This window comes from Xenopus laevis, chromosome 9_10L, assembly GCF_017654675.1.
Source record: "Xenopus laevis strain J_2021 chromosome 9_10L, Xenopus_laevis_v10.1, whole genome shotgun sequence".
Lineage (NCBI taxonomy): Eukaryota > Metazoa > Chordata > Amphibia > Anura > Pipidae > Xenopus > Xenopus laevis.
This window is the reverse complement of record NC_054387.1, coordinates 122,372,412-122,387,894: the sequence shown is the minus strand read 5'-3', so window position 1 is coordinate 122,387,894 and position 15,483 is coordinate 122,372,412. Positions and strand designations below refer to the sequence as shown.

The following is a 15,483-nucleotide window of genomic DNA, read 5'->3' as shown; positions in this document are numbered from 1 at the left end:
CCCTTTAGAACCCCCATTGACCCTTGTGTTGCTGGATGTATCCCATTGGCCAAATAATCTTCTAACAGACATTACAGATGTGACCAGTGGAAAATGGAATAACAAACCCAACAGATAATAAAGGGAAAGCGATGAAAAAGTCATCTCCAGCAGGGCATTGTACTGGCACCTCATATATATTTACAGGGTGAGATCTGGGAGAGTGCTCCGTTGTCTGACAAGCAGAATATGGATGGATGATACCAGCACCAAACCTCAACACCCACTATATACGGTCCCCCCTACCCCCTTTCTCCTCTTACCTCCATAGAACTAACAAAGAAACAAAAGTTATGTATAATTTAGGTTTATTTTAGTAACAATCTGGAGAAGTATTTCCTCCCTCCCAACCACTTCTCCCTATGTCTTCTTCTCATAAATCTCCTTCCAAGCATTGGCAGATGAACTGTTGGAAAAGCCGCTTTAATTCCTTCTCGTCTTCTTCCTCCATTGTTCCATTGCTCTTTGGTTTCTGTGGGACTTGGAGTTCATGAGCCTCAGAGTGATGCTGCTTTTTATTCCTCTTCTTAGCGCATCTAGGCTCCTCCTTCTGTTTGCATTCTCTCCCACTAAGTTCTGCTTCTTCCTCCACGTTATCCTGGGTTTGATCAGGACTTTGTGGCTCTTCACTCTCTCTCCCAGCAGGTGCCTCATCTCTGTCCTTTTCCGCCTTCTTTCTGCTGGACCAGCGGCCATAATAAAAGTCCAGTAGATAAGCAAAGACTTCTGGTAACAAGAAGCCCTATGTGAAAGGAGAGAGAGAGACTCAGTACAAAGAACGTTCATTAACCCAAATGGAATTGTTCCTTTGTTTCCCAAAAGTTGTTTCCTTTTTCCCTTTATAATTATTCATATATTCTATTGAGAGAACGTCTCCCTAGCAGTTGATGGGATAGAGTAGGAAAGTCTGATTCCAGAGTAACTCACTGATGCCCAGTCTGACTTAGATATCAAATAGTTCTCCAATGAGCTCATTATTCTAATGACTTACCAAAAGGATTCCTATGACACTAGTTCCATTCTCAGTATCACCGATGAGAGCCTCAATATAAGGTACAATAGGTAGGAACTCCTACAACAGAAGGATATCAGTTAGTCAGACAGTTGGACCTTCACTCACTAACATATGAGCACTGACATATAACAGTTATGGCCTGAAATATGGGTCAGTTAAACCCATCTTACCTGAATGATGGCGCTACTCAGCTCTAGACCTGGGTTAGTGAGCTGACCCTCTATAGGAGGAATAAGGCAACGCAAGCCCTGCAATAGAAGAGGATCGGTTACTCTCGCATCAGAACAAAAGACACAATATCAGTATATCCCACAATAACATGTTCCCTTCCTACTCGAGTACCGACTTACATCACATATTAGGTCCATAGGAATCAGCAGAGGAACTGGTCTGATCTCTTCCTGTACAAACAGGGTATTGCCGCTCTCTACATCCTCTTCATAACTTTCTACAGGCACTGGGCAAATTGGTCTGAACTCGGTGAAGTCTGTAGTCTTAGTATAAGAAAATGTCGTGTAATCTTGTTTGATATCTCTTTCCTGTAAGAGAAAAGTACATGGATCAGATGTTTGGGAACAGGGTGCTGTACATTGCATAGAAACCTCTCAGCAAACCCATAAGTCACTGATACATTAACAGGTAACACTAATAACAGGAACTGGCAATGGCTCAGATACAATTCCCAAATAAGAACCCATTAACATAAATAAAACTTACTTTTAAAAATCCGGTAAAAATAAGCAGGGTGATGATTAGTGTCTTCATGTTGGCATGTAGTCACTAATCTGACAGCCCCAACTGTAAACAGCACTAATACCAGCTTGTGTCAGGGGCACCATTGTGATGTCATCCCTAATGATCATGGTGACCATTGTGATGTAATCACCAACAACTATTATCATGTGACATAGACTGTTAAAGCCAGTTTTCTGTCAGGGTAAATATAGAATGACTGTTAGGGAGACAATATGAGAGCACCTTACAGTAATCAAACGTTGTATTTCATTAATTCATATTGTCTTAAAAAAAAATTATGATTTATTATGTTGGCTTTGAAAAACCCAACATCTTGATCTACTAGTTCTTCTTCTTCTTCTTCTTCTTCTTATTAGCGCCCCGCGGTTTTCTAAACGCTACTCCTCCTACAGTTTTAGGGGTACAAGCGCCAAACTTTCCACACTTATTCCTCTTATAGCAAAGTACGTTGCTTGTGCTTTAGTAAGCGATCCCACCCACTGCGCCCGTGCGGCGGACCACCGAAGACGCCTTTTTTCGTATTGACTTTGACAGGGAAAATTTTCAAATCGCTGCCGCTCGTACAGTTTTGAAGCTACACTCCCCAAACTCAGACCAAATATGTATTTTTGGGGGGCACCCCAAAGTGGGCGGGGCTACCAACAGCCAATGAAATTTTAGCAATTTTCTAAACGCTACTCCTCCCAGAGTTTTAGGAGTACAATGATGAAACTTTGCACACTTGTTGGGCTCATACCCGAATAGGTTGCTTGTGCTCTGTTAAGCAATCCCACCCTCCGTGGCCCTGTGGCGGCCCCCCAAAGACCCCATTTTTTCCCATAGACTTTCATTGGGAAATTTGAAACTTTTGCCACTCGTACAGCATTAAAGTTACACTCACCAAACTTGGGTCACTTAGTCATGGGGTCAACCTGAAAAGTTCTGTCACATTTTGGGGACTCCAAAAAGTGGGCGGAGCAACAAACAGCCAATCAGATTTTCCCTATTGACTTCAATGAGAAAATGTCAAACACTGTCATTCCCACAGTGTTAAAGCCAGAGACCCCAAACTTGGCACCATGGGTCACTGGGGTTACAATTTGGAAAAGTGGGCGGAGTCTACCACAGCCAATCAAATATTAGCCATTTGTTTAAGTGGGAAAAGTTACAACTGTCGCCGCTCTTAGATTGTTCATGGGAGGGTCCTCAAACTTGGCACAGTTGGTTCCTGGAGGACCGGGATAAAAATCTGGAAAAGTGGGTGGAGCCAAAAACAACCAATCAGATTTCTTTGATGATTTAAATGGGAAAAATTCAAATTGCTGCCATTTGCACGTTATTGATGTCATGGACCTCGAATTTCACAAATGTGGTCACTGGGTGTTTGCACTTCAAAGTTAGGAAAAGTGGGTGGAGCCACCAACACCCAATCAAATGTCATTCATTGATTTTCAATAGAAAAACATAAAATTGCTGCCATTTTCACATGTTAAATGTCATGATTCCCAAACCTTAAAGTGTTAGTCACTTGGTGACTCTGGTTCAGAATTAGGGAAAAAAAGGGGGCGGGGCAACAACAGCCAATCGGATTTCAGCCATTGACCTTAATGAAAAACGCCAAATTGCTGCTATTATTACGGCATCAATGCCAAGTGTCCCAAACTCAGCACAATTACTCACTGGGTGACTCTGGTCAAAATTTAGGAAAAGTGGGCGGAGCCAATAACAGCCAATCAGATTTTACCTATTGACTTCAATGTAACAGTTTCAAATACTGCCATTCTCACAGTTTTAAAGCCAGAGGCCCCAAACTTGGTGCAGACCATGACTGGGTGACTGGGGTTAAAATGCGGAAAACTGGGTGGAGATTAAAACAGCCAATCAAATGTTACCTATTGCTAATCAATGTCAATATATAAGTTGCTGCCATTCTTTCACAGTTAATGGCAGGGACATCAAACTTGGCACAGTCGCTCACAGGGGGACTGGGGTTCAAATTTTAAAAGTAGGTGGAGCCAAAAACAGCCAATCAGGTTTTTTGATTGATTTTAATGGTACAATTTGATCTGCTTCAATTTTCACCGTTTTAAACCAGATTCTACCAACTTTGTGTACTCTCTATGCACCAGGGGCGACTGGCCCCAACACCTCTTGCGTTTCAAAGCCAACATCTTGTGGTTTCTTCAGAAACGACACCCTCTAGTTATTATTATTATTAGCGCCCCCCATTTTCTACACACTACTCCTCCTACAGTTTTAGGGGTACAAAACTTTCCACACCTATTCGCCTTATAGCAAAGTACGTTGTTTGTGCTTTAGTAAGCGATCCCACCCACTGCGCCCGCGCGGCGGACCACCGAAGACGCCGTTTTTCGTATTGACTTTGACAGGGAAAATTTTCAAATCGCTGCCGCTCGTACAGTTTTGAAGCTACACTCCCCAAACTCGGACCGCATATTGTTGGTGCCACCCCGAATAAAAATATGTATTTTGGGGGGGCACCATAAGTGGGCGGAGCTACCAACAGCCAAAGAAATTTTAGCAATCAATCAGATTTCTTTGATGATTTCAATGGGAAAAATTCAAATTGCTGCCATTTGCACGTTATTGATGTCATGGACCTCGAATATCACAAATGTGGTCACTGGGTGTTTGCACTTCAAAGTTAGGAAAAGTGGGTGGAGCCACCAACAACCAATCAAATGTCATTCATTGATTTTCAATAGAAAAACATAAAATTGCTGCCATTTTTCCATGTTAAATGTTATGATTCCGAAACCTTAAAGTGTTAGTCACGTGGTGACTCTGGTTCAGAATTAGGGAAAAAAGGGGGCGGGGCAACAACAGCCAATTGGACTTCAGCCATTGACCTTAATGAAAAACGCCAAATTGCTGCTATTATTATGGCGTCTATGCCAAGTGTCCCAAACTCAGCACAATTACTCACTGGGTGACTGTGGTCAAAATTAAGGAAAAGTGGGCGGAGCCAATAACAGCCAATCAGATTTTACCTATTGACTTCAATGTAAAAGTTTCAAATACTGCCATTCTCACAGTTTTAAAGCCAGAGGCCCCAAACTTGGTACAGACCATGACTGGGTGACTGGGGCTAAAATTCGGAAAACTGGGTGGAGATTAAAACAGCCAATCAAATGTTACCTATTGCTAATCAATGTCAATATATAAGTTGCTGCCATTCTTTCACAGTTAATGACAGGGACATCAAACTTGGCACATTCGGTCACAGGGGGACTGGGGTTCAAATTTTAAAAGTGGGTGGAGCCAAAAACAGCCAATCAGTTTTTTTGGATTGATTTTAATGGTACAATTTGATCTGCTTCCATTTTCACAGTTTTAAACCAGATTCTACCAACTTTGTGTACTCTCTATGCACCAGGGGCGACTGACCCCAACACCTCTTGCGTTTCAAAGCCAACATCTTGTGGTTTCTTCAGAAACGACACCATCTAGTTATTATTACTTTCCATCACTAATCTTAAATTGGCTCAGCCTCAGCTCCTTATAACATTTACGTCACTGGAAGGGGCAGTTAGGCATCTGTGTTCAACATGAATTTAATGCATAGGGTTAGGCTAATAGGGTTATTAGGGTTAGTATCAATGCCCACCTCCAGTACATTAATAAACAAGTTAAAAAGAAAGGACCAAGGACTGACCCCCCAACTACTTCACTAACATCGCTGGTCCAATTAAAAAATGTTCCATTTACCCCCCCTTTGTGTAATCTATCCTTCAGCCAGTTCTCTGTCCAAGTACAAATATTATGTTCCACACCCATATTCCTTCTTTTAACCATTAACCTTCTGTATGGTACAGTATTAAATAATTTATGCATAGTCTGAGATCATCATTATATTAGTGTGGAATCTATATGTTATGTATACAACCATTTATTCAACAGTGAAGCTTTATGCATTAATACAATATAGAATATTATTTAAGTAATTTCTCTTAAAGATCCCAAACACAAACAGACAAGCAGAAGCCATGCTGTAATATACAATACAGTGGCCCAGGGGGTTGTAATGCAGTAACAATACTTACCTAACAGGATTGGGTTAATGACTACAACACCCTGATGATGGGCAGCAGGTCTTGATCTCCATCTCAAAAGTCATGGGATTCATTTGGTTTCTGGATATACTTGTCACCAACCAACCAGCAGTTAGCTCTGATATGCCAGGTGCAGCTAAAATTATGAAAGCCAATGTGTCATTTGCTGAAAAAGAATAAGGGAGAAACACAGCAGGGGAGAAGGGAGGAAAAAAGGTTATATATATAATATATATAATATGTTAGGTACCCACGCAGTTAATTAAATGCTTACCTTGTCCCCCGTGTTTTCTATAAAAATGCACCACCTGTAACTGTTATGAAATTGCACCTCCTCAGATAAGGGAGAGGGTTCTGACATCTTTCTACATTTATGGACTATTCCTCATGTAGGACAGGGGTAGGAATAGGATTACTACACCAGTATTTACTAGATTTGCTGGATTTTCACCAGGCCCCTACAAGGAATGGATGGGAAATTGAGAAAAATGGTAACACCATAGAAACAAGGGTAATTTCTATGGTTGGGGAGGTTCATTAAAGAGATTTTCTACATGAATTTCTTTATAGTATCCCAGGGCCAAATTCTGGTATAATAGCCCAGAACACAGGGTAGGATAAATGCAGTGGCAATTTTATATATAACACCCCAGAACACATGGCAGATAAATACAGTGCCAATTCTATGTATAATACCTTAGAAAATATGGCAGATAAATACAGCTCCAATTCCATGTATAATACCCTAGAAAATATGGCAGATAAATACAGCTCCAATTCCATGTATAATACCCCAGAACACACGGCAGATAAATACAGTGTCAATTCCATGTATAATACCCCAGAACACACGACAGATAAATACAGTGTCAATTCCATGTATAATACCCCAGAACACACGACAGATAAATACAGTGTCAATTCCATGTATAATACCCCAGAACACACGACAGATAAATACAGTGCCAATTCCATGTATAATAACCCAGAACACATGGCAGATAAATACAGTGCCAATTCCATGTATAATACCCCAGAACACATGGCAGATAAATACAGTGCCAATTCCATGTATAATACCCAGAACACACGGCAGATACATACAGTGCCAATTCCATGTATAATACCCCAGAACACACGGCAGATAAATACAGTGCCAATTCCATGTATAATACCCCAGAACACACGGCAGATAAATACAGTGCCAATTCCATGTATAATACCCCAGAACACACGGCAGATAAATACAGTGCCAATTCCATGTATAATACCCCAGAACACACGGCAGATAAATACAGTGCCAATTCCATGTATAATACCCCAGAACACACAGCAGATAAATACAGTGTCAATTCCATGTATAATACCCAGAACACATGGCAGATAAATACAGTGCCAATTCCATGTATAATACCCCAGAACACACGGCAGATAAATACAGTGCCAATTCCATGTATAATACCCCAGAACACACGGCAGATAAATACAGTGCCAATTCCATGTATAATACCCAGAACACACGGCAGATAAATACAGTGTCAATTCCATGTATAATACCTAGGGATGCACCAGGATTCGATTCGGGATTCGGCCAGGATTCAGCCATTTTCAGCAGGATTCGGATTCGGCAGAATCCTTCTGCCCAGCCGAACCGAATCCAAATTATAATTTGTATATGCAAATTAGGGGTGGGGAGGGAAATTGCGTGACTTTTTGTCAAAAAACAAGGAAGTAAAAAATGTTTTCGCATTCCAACCTCCAATTTGCATATGCAAATTCAGATTCGGTTCAGTATTCGGCCAATCTTTCTCGAAGGATTCGGGGGTTCGGCCGGATCCAAAATCGTGGATTCGGTGCATCCCTAATAATACCCCAGAACACATGGCAGATAAACACAGTGCCAATTCCATGTATAATACCCCAGAACACATGGCAGATAAATACAGTGCCAATTCCATGTATAATACCCCAGAACACACGACAGATAAATACAGTGCCAATTCCATGTATAATACCCCAGAACACATGGCAGATAAATACAGTGCCAATTCCATGTAACATAGTAACATAGTAAGTAAGGTTGAAAAAAGATACATGTCCATCAAGTTCAACTTTTTTTATTTATTTTTTATTTTATCTGCCTAACTGCCAGTTGATCCAGAGGAAGGCAAAAAACCCCATCTGAAGCCTCTGCAATTTGCCTCAGAGGGGAAAAAATTCCTTCCTGACTACAAAATGGCAATGGGACCAGTCCCTGGATCAACTTGTACTATGAGCTATCTGCCATAACCCTGTATTCCCTCACTTGCTAAACACCATCCAACTCCTTCTTAAAGCTATCTAATGTATCAGCCTGTACCACTGATTCAGGAAGAGAATTCCACATCTTCACAGATCTCACTGTAACAAACCCCTTCCCAATATTTAGGCGGAACCTCTTTTCTTCTAATCGGAATGGGTGACCTTGTGTCAGCTGGAAAGACCTACTGGTAAATAAAGCATTAGAGAGATTATTATATGATCCCCTTATATATTTATACATAGTTATCATATCACCCCTTGAGCGCCTCTTCTCCAGAGTGAACATCCCCAATTTGGCCAGTCTTTCCTCATAGCTAAGATTTTCAATACCTTTTACCAGCTTAGTTGCCCTTCTCTGTACCCTCTCTAATACAATAATGTCCTGTTTGAGTGATGGAGACCAAAACTGTACGGCATATTCTAGATGGGGTCTTACAAGTGCTCTATACAGTGGAAGAATGACCCCCTCCTCCCGTGAATCTCTGCCCCTTTTAATACAGCTCAAGACCTTATTTGCCCTTGATGCTGCTGACTGGCATTGCTTGCTACAGCCAAGTTTATCATCTACAAGGACTCCAAGGTCCTTTTCCATAATGGACTTACCTAGTGCAGTCCCATTAAGGGTATAAGTGGATATTTTTACATCCCAGGTGCATGACTTTACATGAATCAACATTGAATCTCATTTGCCACTTAGCTGCCCAGATTGCCAGTTTATCAAGATCGTGTTGCAAGTGTCACATCCTGGATGGAATTAATTGGGCTGGATAGTTTTGTGTCATCTGCAAACACTGATACATTACTTACAACAACCTCCCCTAAGTCATTAATGAACAAGTTAAATAAAAGTGGACCCAATACCGAGCCCTGGGGGACCCCACTAAGAACCTTACTCCAAGTAGAGAATGTCCCATTAACAACCACCCTCTGTACCCGATCCTGTAGCCAGTTTCCTATCCACGTGCAAATGACTTCATTAAGCCCAACAGACCTTAGTTTAGAAAGCAGTCGTTTGTGGGGCACGGTATCAAACGTTTTGGCAAAATCCAAATAGATCACATCTACTGCCCCCCCACTGTCCAGAATCTTACTTACCTCATCATAAAAGGCAATCAAATTTGTCTGACATGACCTATCCTTCATAAAGCCATGCTGATTGCTGCTCATAATGCCATTCACTAGGACAAAATTTTGAATGTGATCCCTTAACAAGCCTTCAAGTAATTTGCCCACCACAGATGTCAAGCTTACTGGCCTATAATTGCCAGGCTGAGATCGTAACCCCTTTTTAAATATTGGAATAACATCAGCTTTTCTCCAATCCATAAGCACCAAAACAGATGACAGTGAATCTGAGAAAATCAGAAATAGGGGCTGGTCTAAAACTGAACCAAGCTCTCTTAGAACCCGGGGATGTATGCCATCAGGCCCTGGAGCCTTGTTTACATTAATTTTTATTAAAGTGGACCTGTCACCCAGACACAAAAATCTGTATAATAAAAGTCCTTTTCAAATTAAAGATGAAATCCAATTTCTATTTTTTATTAAAGCATTCATAGCTGCTGTAAGCTCATTTAAAAATCTCAGATGTCAATCAAATATTGTCTGCCCCTCCTCTATGCCATGGGCATAGAGGCGGGGCAGACAATTACTTTCACTTTCCATTCAGCAATTCCTGGATGTCACTGCTCTCCCCACATTTCCCCGTTCTCTTTACCATTTAATAGTGTAGCCAGGGCATGTGAATGGACATCGGGAACCCCATTCTGGTGCACAAACAAGATTCTGAGATGATGCAAGGCTTTCCTTAAAAACAGTGTCCACAAAATGGCTGCTGCCTACTTGCTATCATTTTAAATTCCCAGACTGAAGGAAACAAGATTCAAATCATTTAAACAGTGTAATTAAAGTTCATTTTGCTTGACTAATGTGATAAAATAGGATTTTGAATAATTTTTTTGGGTGACGGGTCCCCTTTAAAGCTTTATGAATCATATCCTGAGTCAGCCACTGACTAGATTGAGCTAGTGCAGCTATAAAGTGAGCCTGGGAACTCAGTCTCCTCTATTGTATACACTGAAGAAAAGAACTGATTTAACACATTTGCCTTTTCTGTATCTGTTACAACCATACTGGTACCATTATTTAATGGAGCAAAACCTCAACTCAACCTGCATCTTTTTACTATTAATATATTTAAAAAACTTTTTAGGGTTAGTTTTCACCTCCACCGCAATTAACTCTTCATTTCCTTTCTTTGCTTTCCGGATTGTCGATTTACAACATTTATTACAGTGTTTATATTCATTAAATGCAGCTTCTGTCCCAACAGATATGTAGTTTTTAAATGCCTTTCTCTTCTTTCCTATTAACTTCTTTACCTCTGTATTAAGCCACACAGGATGATTCTTAGAGCTTCTACGTTTAGTCCTTAAGGGAATAAATTGAGAACAGTAATGATTTAATATCATTTTAAATGACAACCATTTCTGTTCTGTGTTTTTAGCTGAAAACCTAATGCCCCAATCAATATTCTGTAGGGCAGCCCTCAAGGTACTAAAATTAACTTTTGCAAAATTCATGGTTTTTGTTGCCCCAGTATATATTTGTCTTTTGCACCAGACATTAAAAGATATAACATTATGGTCACTATTACCCAGGGGTTCAATGACTTGCACATTTGCTATAAGTTCTGGGCCATTTGAGATCACTAAATCCAGAATAGCATTTTTTCTGGTTGGCTCCTCAACAACCTGTGCCACAAAATTGTCATGCAACAAATTTATAAATTTGTTCCCATTAACTGATCTAGCAGTACTGTTGCTCCAGTCAATATCTGGGTAATTAAAATCTCCCATTATCATTACTTTACCCAAACTAGCAGCCTTTTCTATCTAACATACTCCTACAATTAATTTGCTGGATTCTTTACAATTGGTGAAGAACTCCACCCATAAGACTTCTGCCCCATCATTTTCTAACATAACCTCGTCCTTTATATGAGCTTTTAAATCCTGCCTAACAAACAAACATACCCCTCCTCCTTTTCTATTGCCTCTATTCCTCCGAAACAAAGTACAGCCACTGATATTTACTGCCCAGTAATGTGACTCATTCAGCCATGTTTCGGCCACACCAAGCACATCATATTTTCCTTCCAACACCAGCAGCTCCAGCTCTCCCATTTTACCAGTCAGACTCCTTGCATTTGCAAACATGCATTTAATATTGGTACCATATTGAACATATGACATGTGGCCCTCCCTATCCCTAACAGTACCCCCAGCCAAATCTTTCTTTGCCCACTATCTCATCTAACCTGTCTTCCACTGAACCTTTTACTGAACCCTCCCCCCCACACCTAGTTTAAAATCTCCTCCAACCCTCTAGCCATCTTCTCTCCTAAAACAGCTGCACCATCATCATTGAGGTGCAGCCCATCCCTAGCAAAGAGCCTGTAGCTGACTGAAAAATCAGCCCAGTTCTCCAAAAACCCAAAACCCTCCTCCCTACACCAATCTCTCAGCCACGCATTAATCTCCCTACGCTCCCGCTGTCTCCTTAGCGTTGCTCGTGGCTCAGGTAATATCTCTGAGGAAATTACCTTGGAAGTCCTCGCCCTCAACTTTACACCTAGTTTTTTAAAATCGTTCTTGAGGACTTCACCACCTCCTCTAAATTTGTCATTGGTACCTATGTGTACCAAGAGCGCTAGGTGTTCCCCAGCCCCTCCCAATAATCTGTCCACTCATTCCATCACATGCCGTACCCTAGCACCAGGCAAGCAGCAGACTGTTCGGCATGTAGGGGCCTTACGATAACCCTATCCACCTTTCTAATAACTGAATCCCGTATAACTATAACCTGCCTTTCCTTCCTTGCACTGCCCCCACCACCCGTATTAGAGACACTGCCTCCCAAGGGTGCTCGGAGAGTCAGCCTGCTCCATACACGCCAGTTCCGAGTTTTCCTCCCCAGCATCTACAACCAAAACTGCGAATTTGCTGTTTCGGACAAGCTGCGGACCAGCCCCCCTAACCTCCTGTCCCCTACTTTCCCTCCTGACTGTCACAAACCTTCCTCCCTCATTAGCCTCCACTGCCCCTTCTCCTCCCCCCACTCCACTAGCCCCTGCAAGTTCACACCTTAGCAGGGGCAATCTTGGCCCCTCCGCCGCCTGAGGCAGCAGCAGTTGCTGCTGCCCCCCCTCCCCCGGAAATTCGCTCTTAAAGTACCAGGAACAGCATTTTTGCTGCCCCTGGTACCTAGTGGGGCGTTGCTGCCTGAGGCAACAGCCTCAACTTGCCTCATTGGTGAAGCACCCCTGCACCTTAGAGTCTGCAGTTCAGAATCCCCAGAACACACGGCAGATAAATACAGTGCCAATTCCATGTATAATACCCCAGAACACACGACAGATACATACAGTGCCAATTCCATGTATAATACCCCAGAACACATGACAGATACATACAGTGCCAATTCCATGTATAATACCCCAGAACACAAGGCAGATAAATACAGTGCCAATTCCATGTATAATACCCCAGAACATATGGCAGATAAATACAGTGGCAATTCCATGTATAATACCCCAGAACACATGGTAAATAAATACAGTGCCAATTCCATGTATAATACCCCAGAATATGGTGGTGAAAAAGCTGGTTTTCTATCATACGTAAGGTCATTAACCACACAGAGCTCTGGTCTTCTGAAATGTCCCTGGGTTACAAATCCCACCATACTCCAATATATTAGAGGGATAAAGCTACTCAATAATATTTCCCTAAGCTCCAAATACCCAAATGGCACTATACCTGCCCATTAGTGAAATACTTGGCACACCAGCTGCCCACAACTTCACCAGAGATTGTTTGTTGGCCAAACCCATATGGTTACCACCTTTTGCCAGTGACAACACCAGCTGATTGGGAAAAGGAGTGGGCTGTGAGTGGGCAGGACAGTGACATAAATAAGAGCCATGACATAAAAAGGGCAGAGTCTTCATGTAATGGGTCAGAATGGGCTGTGATTTGGTAAATAGGCCAAAGTTATGGTGTTGGATAGAGGGGGGAACTGGGAGGGGGTGTGTGGGAGCAGAAGAACTAGGGATTATATATACATTGTCAGTAAATGTGTTATACCTTACTTACCTTACCTTACTTACTGGCTAGGCTGGTAAAATACAGATGGAACCCTGCCCATCTCGGTGTAATATTAACAAGTACAACTTCACAGTAGGGAAGATTCTCAATGGAGGATACTCATAGTAGTGTAACTAGCTGGTGCCAGGTACGCCACAAAAATCTTCAGAGGGGCCTGGTGCAAAGCCATTCCATTGTGCCCCCAGCTGGCCCACTCCCGGCCAGTGTCCCCGCCTGCCTGTACACCCCGGTTGCTGCCCCAATAGTAGGAAAAACATCTGGGGAGAGGGGATTTCTTTACAAATATGGAGGAGGCAGACCTTTTGGTCCAGGCCCTCCTGTCCCCCAGGTCTACACAGATACATCCATCGATACGCCTGCTTATCTTATTAAGTTTTGCCAACTGCTTTAAAAAACTAGGCAGAACTGAAGTGGGTCAGAGGGACAATAATATTGCTCCACTAATAACCAGAGACAAACACGAAATGCAACTCTAAATATGACAAACAAGGGCAGATCTAAGGCAGGACTTGTGCTGAGTTACTAAATATAGATAAACCTTATAAAATAAGGCCCAATTACTGCCTGAGGAACATTCTGGTTTGTGACAAAAAAAAGTTCTGCTGCCAAGTTATGGGGAGAAAGTGATCTCACTGCAGAAAATCCAACGGGCATCAAAGCTGGGCCAGAGCTGTACCTGCTCAGTCTGGTTCTAACAAGGCATTTACTGAGAAGGGATTGGCTGCCAAGTCCACTGAGTTCTGATCAGCTGCTCCTTATCCCTGCTTAGTTTCCTGGTAATTTTGCCCTCGCCAGCCCTGGGCTAGCACAGTATTAATGTTGTGTTTGGGTGCTGTTTAAAAGAGCAGGTATTCGAATAGAGAAATTGAGGTGAAGATGGTAATGCCATCAGAAGGGATTATTCTGCATGGATCAATGTGCAGAGGATTTGTTTCAAAAATGTATACAAATATATAGGCACTCAAGGGCTGTGCTCTCAAAAGCTGCCACCCTAGGAACAGGCCCTAGAGTTCCTTTATATATAGGAATGTAAACATGCCACTGCCCCTGCCCCTCTACTTATACCTGTAGATGTTGCCCATTCAATGCCCAGCTCTCCCAACACTGCCAATAACCAATTAGATTTCATAACCATGCACATCTCCTTATTCAACTGCCCTAATTAACCCTTTGGAACCCCCATTGACCCTTGTGTTGCTGGATGTATCCCATTGGCCAAATAATCTTCTAACAGACATTACAGATGTGATCAGTGGAAAATGAAATAACAAACCCAACAGATAATAAAGGGAAAGCGATGAAAAAGTCATCTCCAGCAGGGCATTGTACTCAGCGCCGGATTTCATTTTTGGGCGCCCCTAGGCCGCACGGTCCGACCAGGTGGCCGCGCGGTCCTAGCGCCCGCCTTCCCAGCGCGCCGGTGAAAAAACGCCGGCGCAGCTGGTGTAGTTGAACGGGGACGCGAACGTCCCCATAAATGCGGCTGGGCGGCATGCCACCCCTATTTTTTGCCGCCCTAGGCCCGGGCCTATGCGGCTTGCCGCAAATCCGGGCCTGATTGTACTGGCACCTCATATATATTTACAGGGTGAGATCTGGGAGAGTGCTCCGTTGTCTGACAAGCAGAATATGGATGGATGATACCAGCACCAAACCTCAACACCCACTATATACGGTCCCCCCTACCCCCTTTCTCCTCTTACCTCCATAGAACTAACAAAGAAACGAAAGTTATGTATTATTTAGGTTTATTTTAGTAACAATCTGGAGAAGTATTTCCTCCCTCCCAACCACTTCTCCCTATGTCTTCTTCTCATAAATCTCCTTCCAAGCATTGGCAGATGAACTGTTGGAAAAGTCGCTTTAATTCCTTCTCGTCTTCTTCCTCCATTGTTCCATTGCTCTTTGGTTTCTGTGGGACTTGGCGTTCATGAGCCTCAGAGTGGTGCTGCTTTTTATTCCTCTTCTTAGCGCATCTAGGCTCCTCCTTCTGTTTGCATTCTCTCCCACTAAGTTCTGCTTCTTCCTCCACGTTATCCTGGGTTTGATCAGGACTTTGTGGCTCTTCACTCTCTCTCCCAGCAGGTGCCTCATCTCTGTCCTTTTCCGCCTTCTTTCTGCTGGACCAGCGGCCATAATAAAAGTCCAGTAG

The 15,483-nt window shown here is 42.5% G+C and overlaps 1 protein-coding gene across 1 annotated transcript; it reads right to left on the bottom strand.

Annotated features, from left to right (window-relative positions):
- Positions 1–347: 347 nt before the first annotated feature.
- On the bottom strand, positions 348–1,650 carry LOC121397980. Its single transcript, XM_041576304.1, has 4 exons — positions 1,405–1,650; positions 1,225–1,302; positions 1,031–1,111; positions 348–781 (listed from the first exon to the last, which is right to left on the bottom strand). Exons 1-4 carry the CDS (start codon positions 1,648–1,650, stop codon positions 413–415), a joined length of 774 nt encoding a protein of 257 aa, XP_041432238.1. The 3' UTR covers positions 348–412.
- Between the last annotated feature and the right edge of the window lie 13,833 nt (positions 1,651–15,483).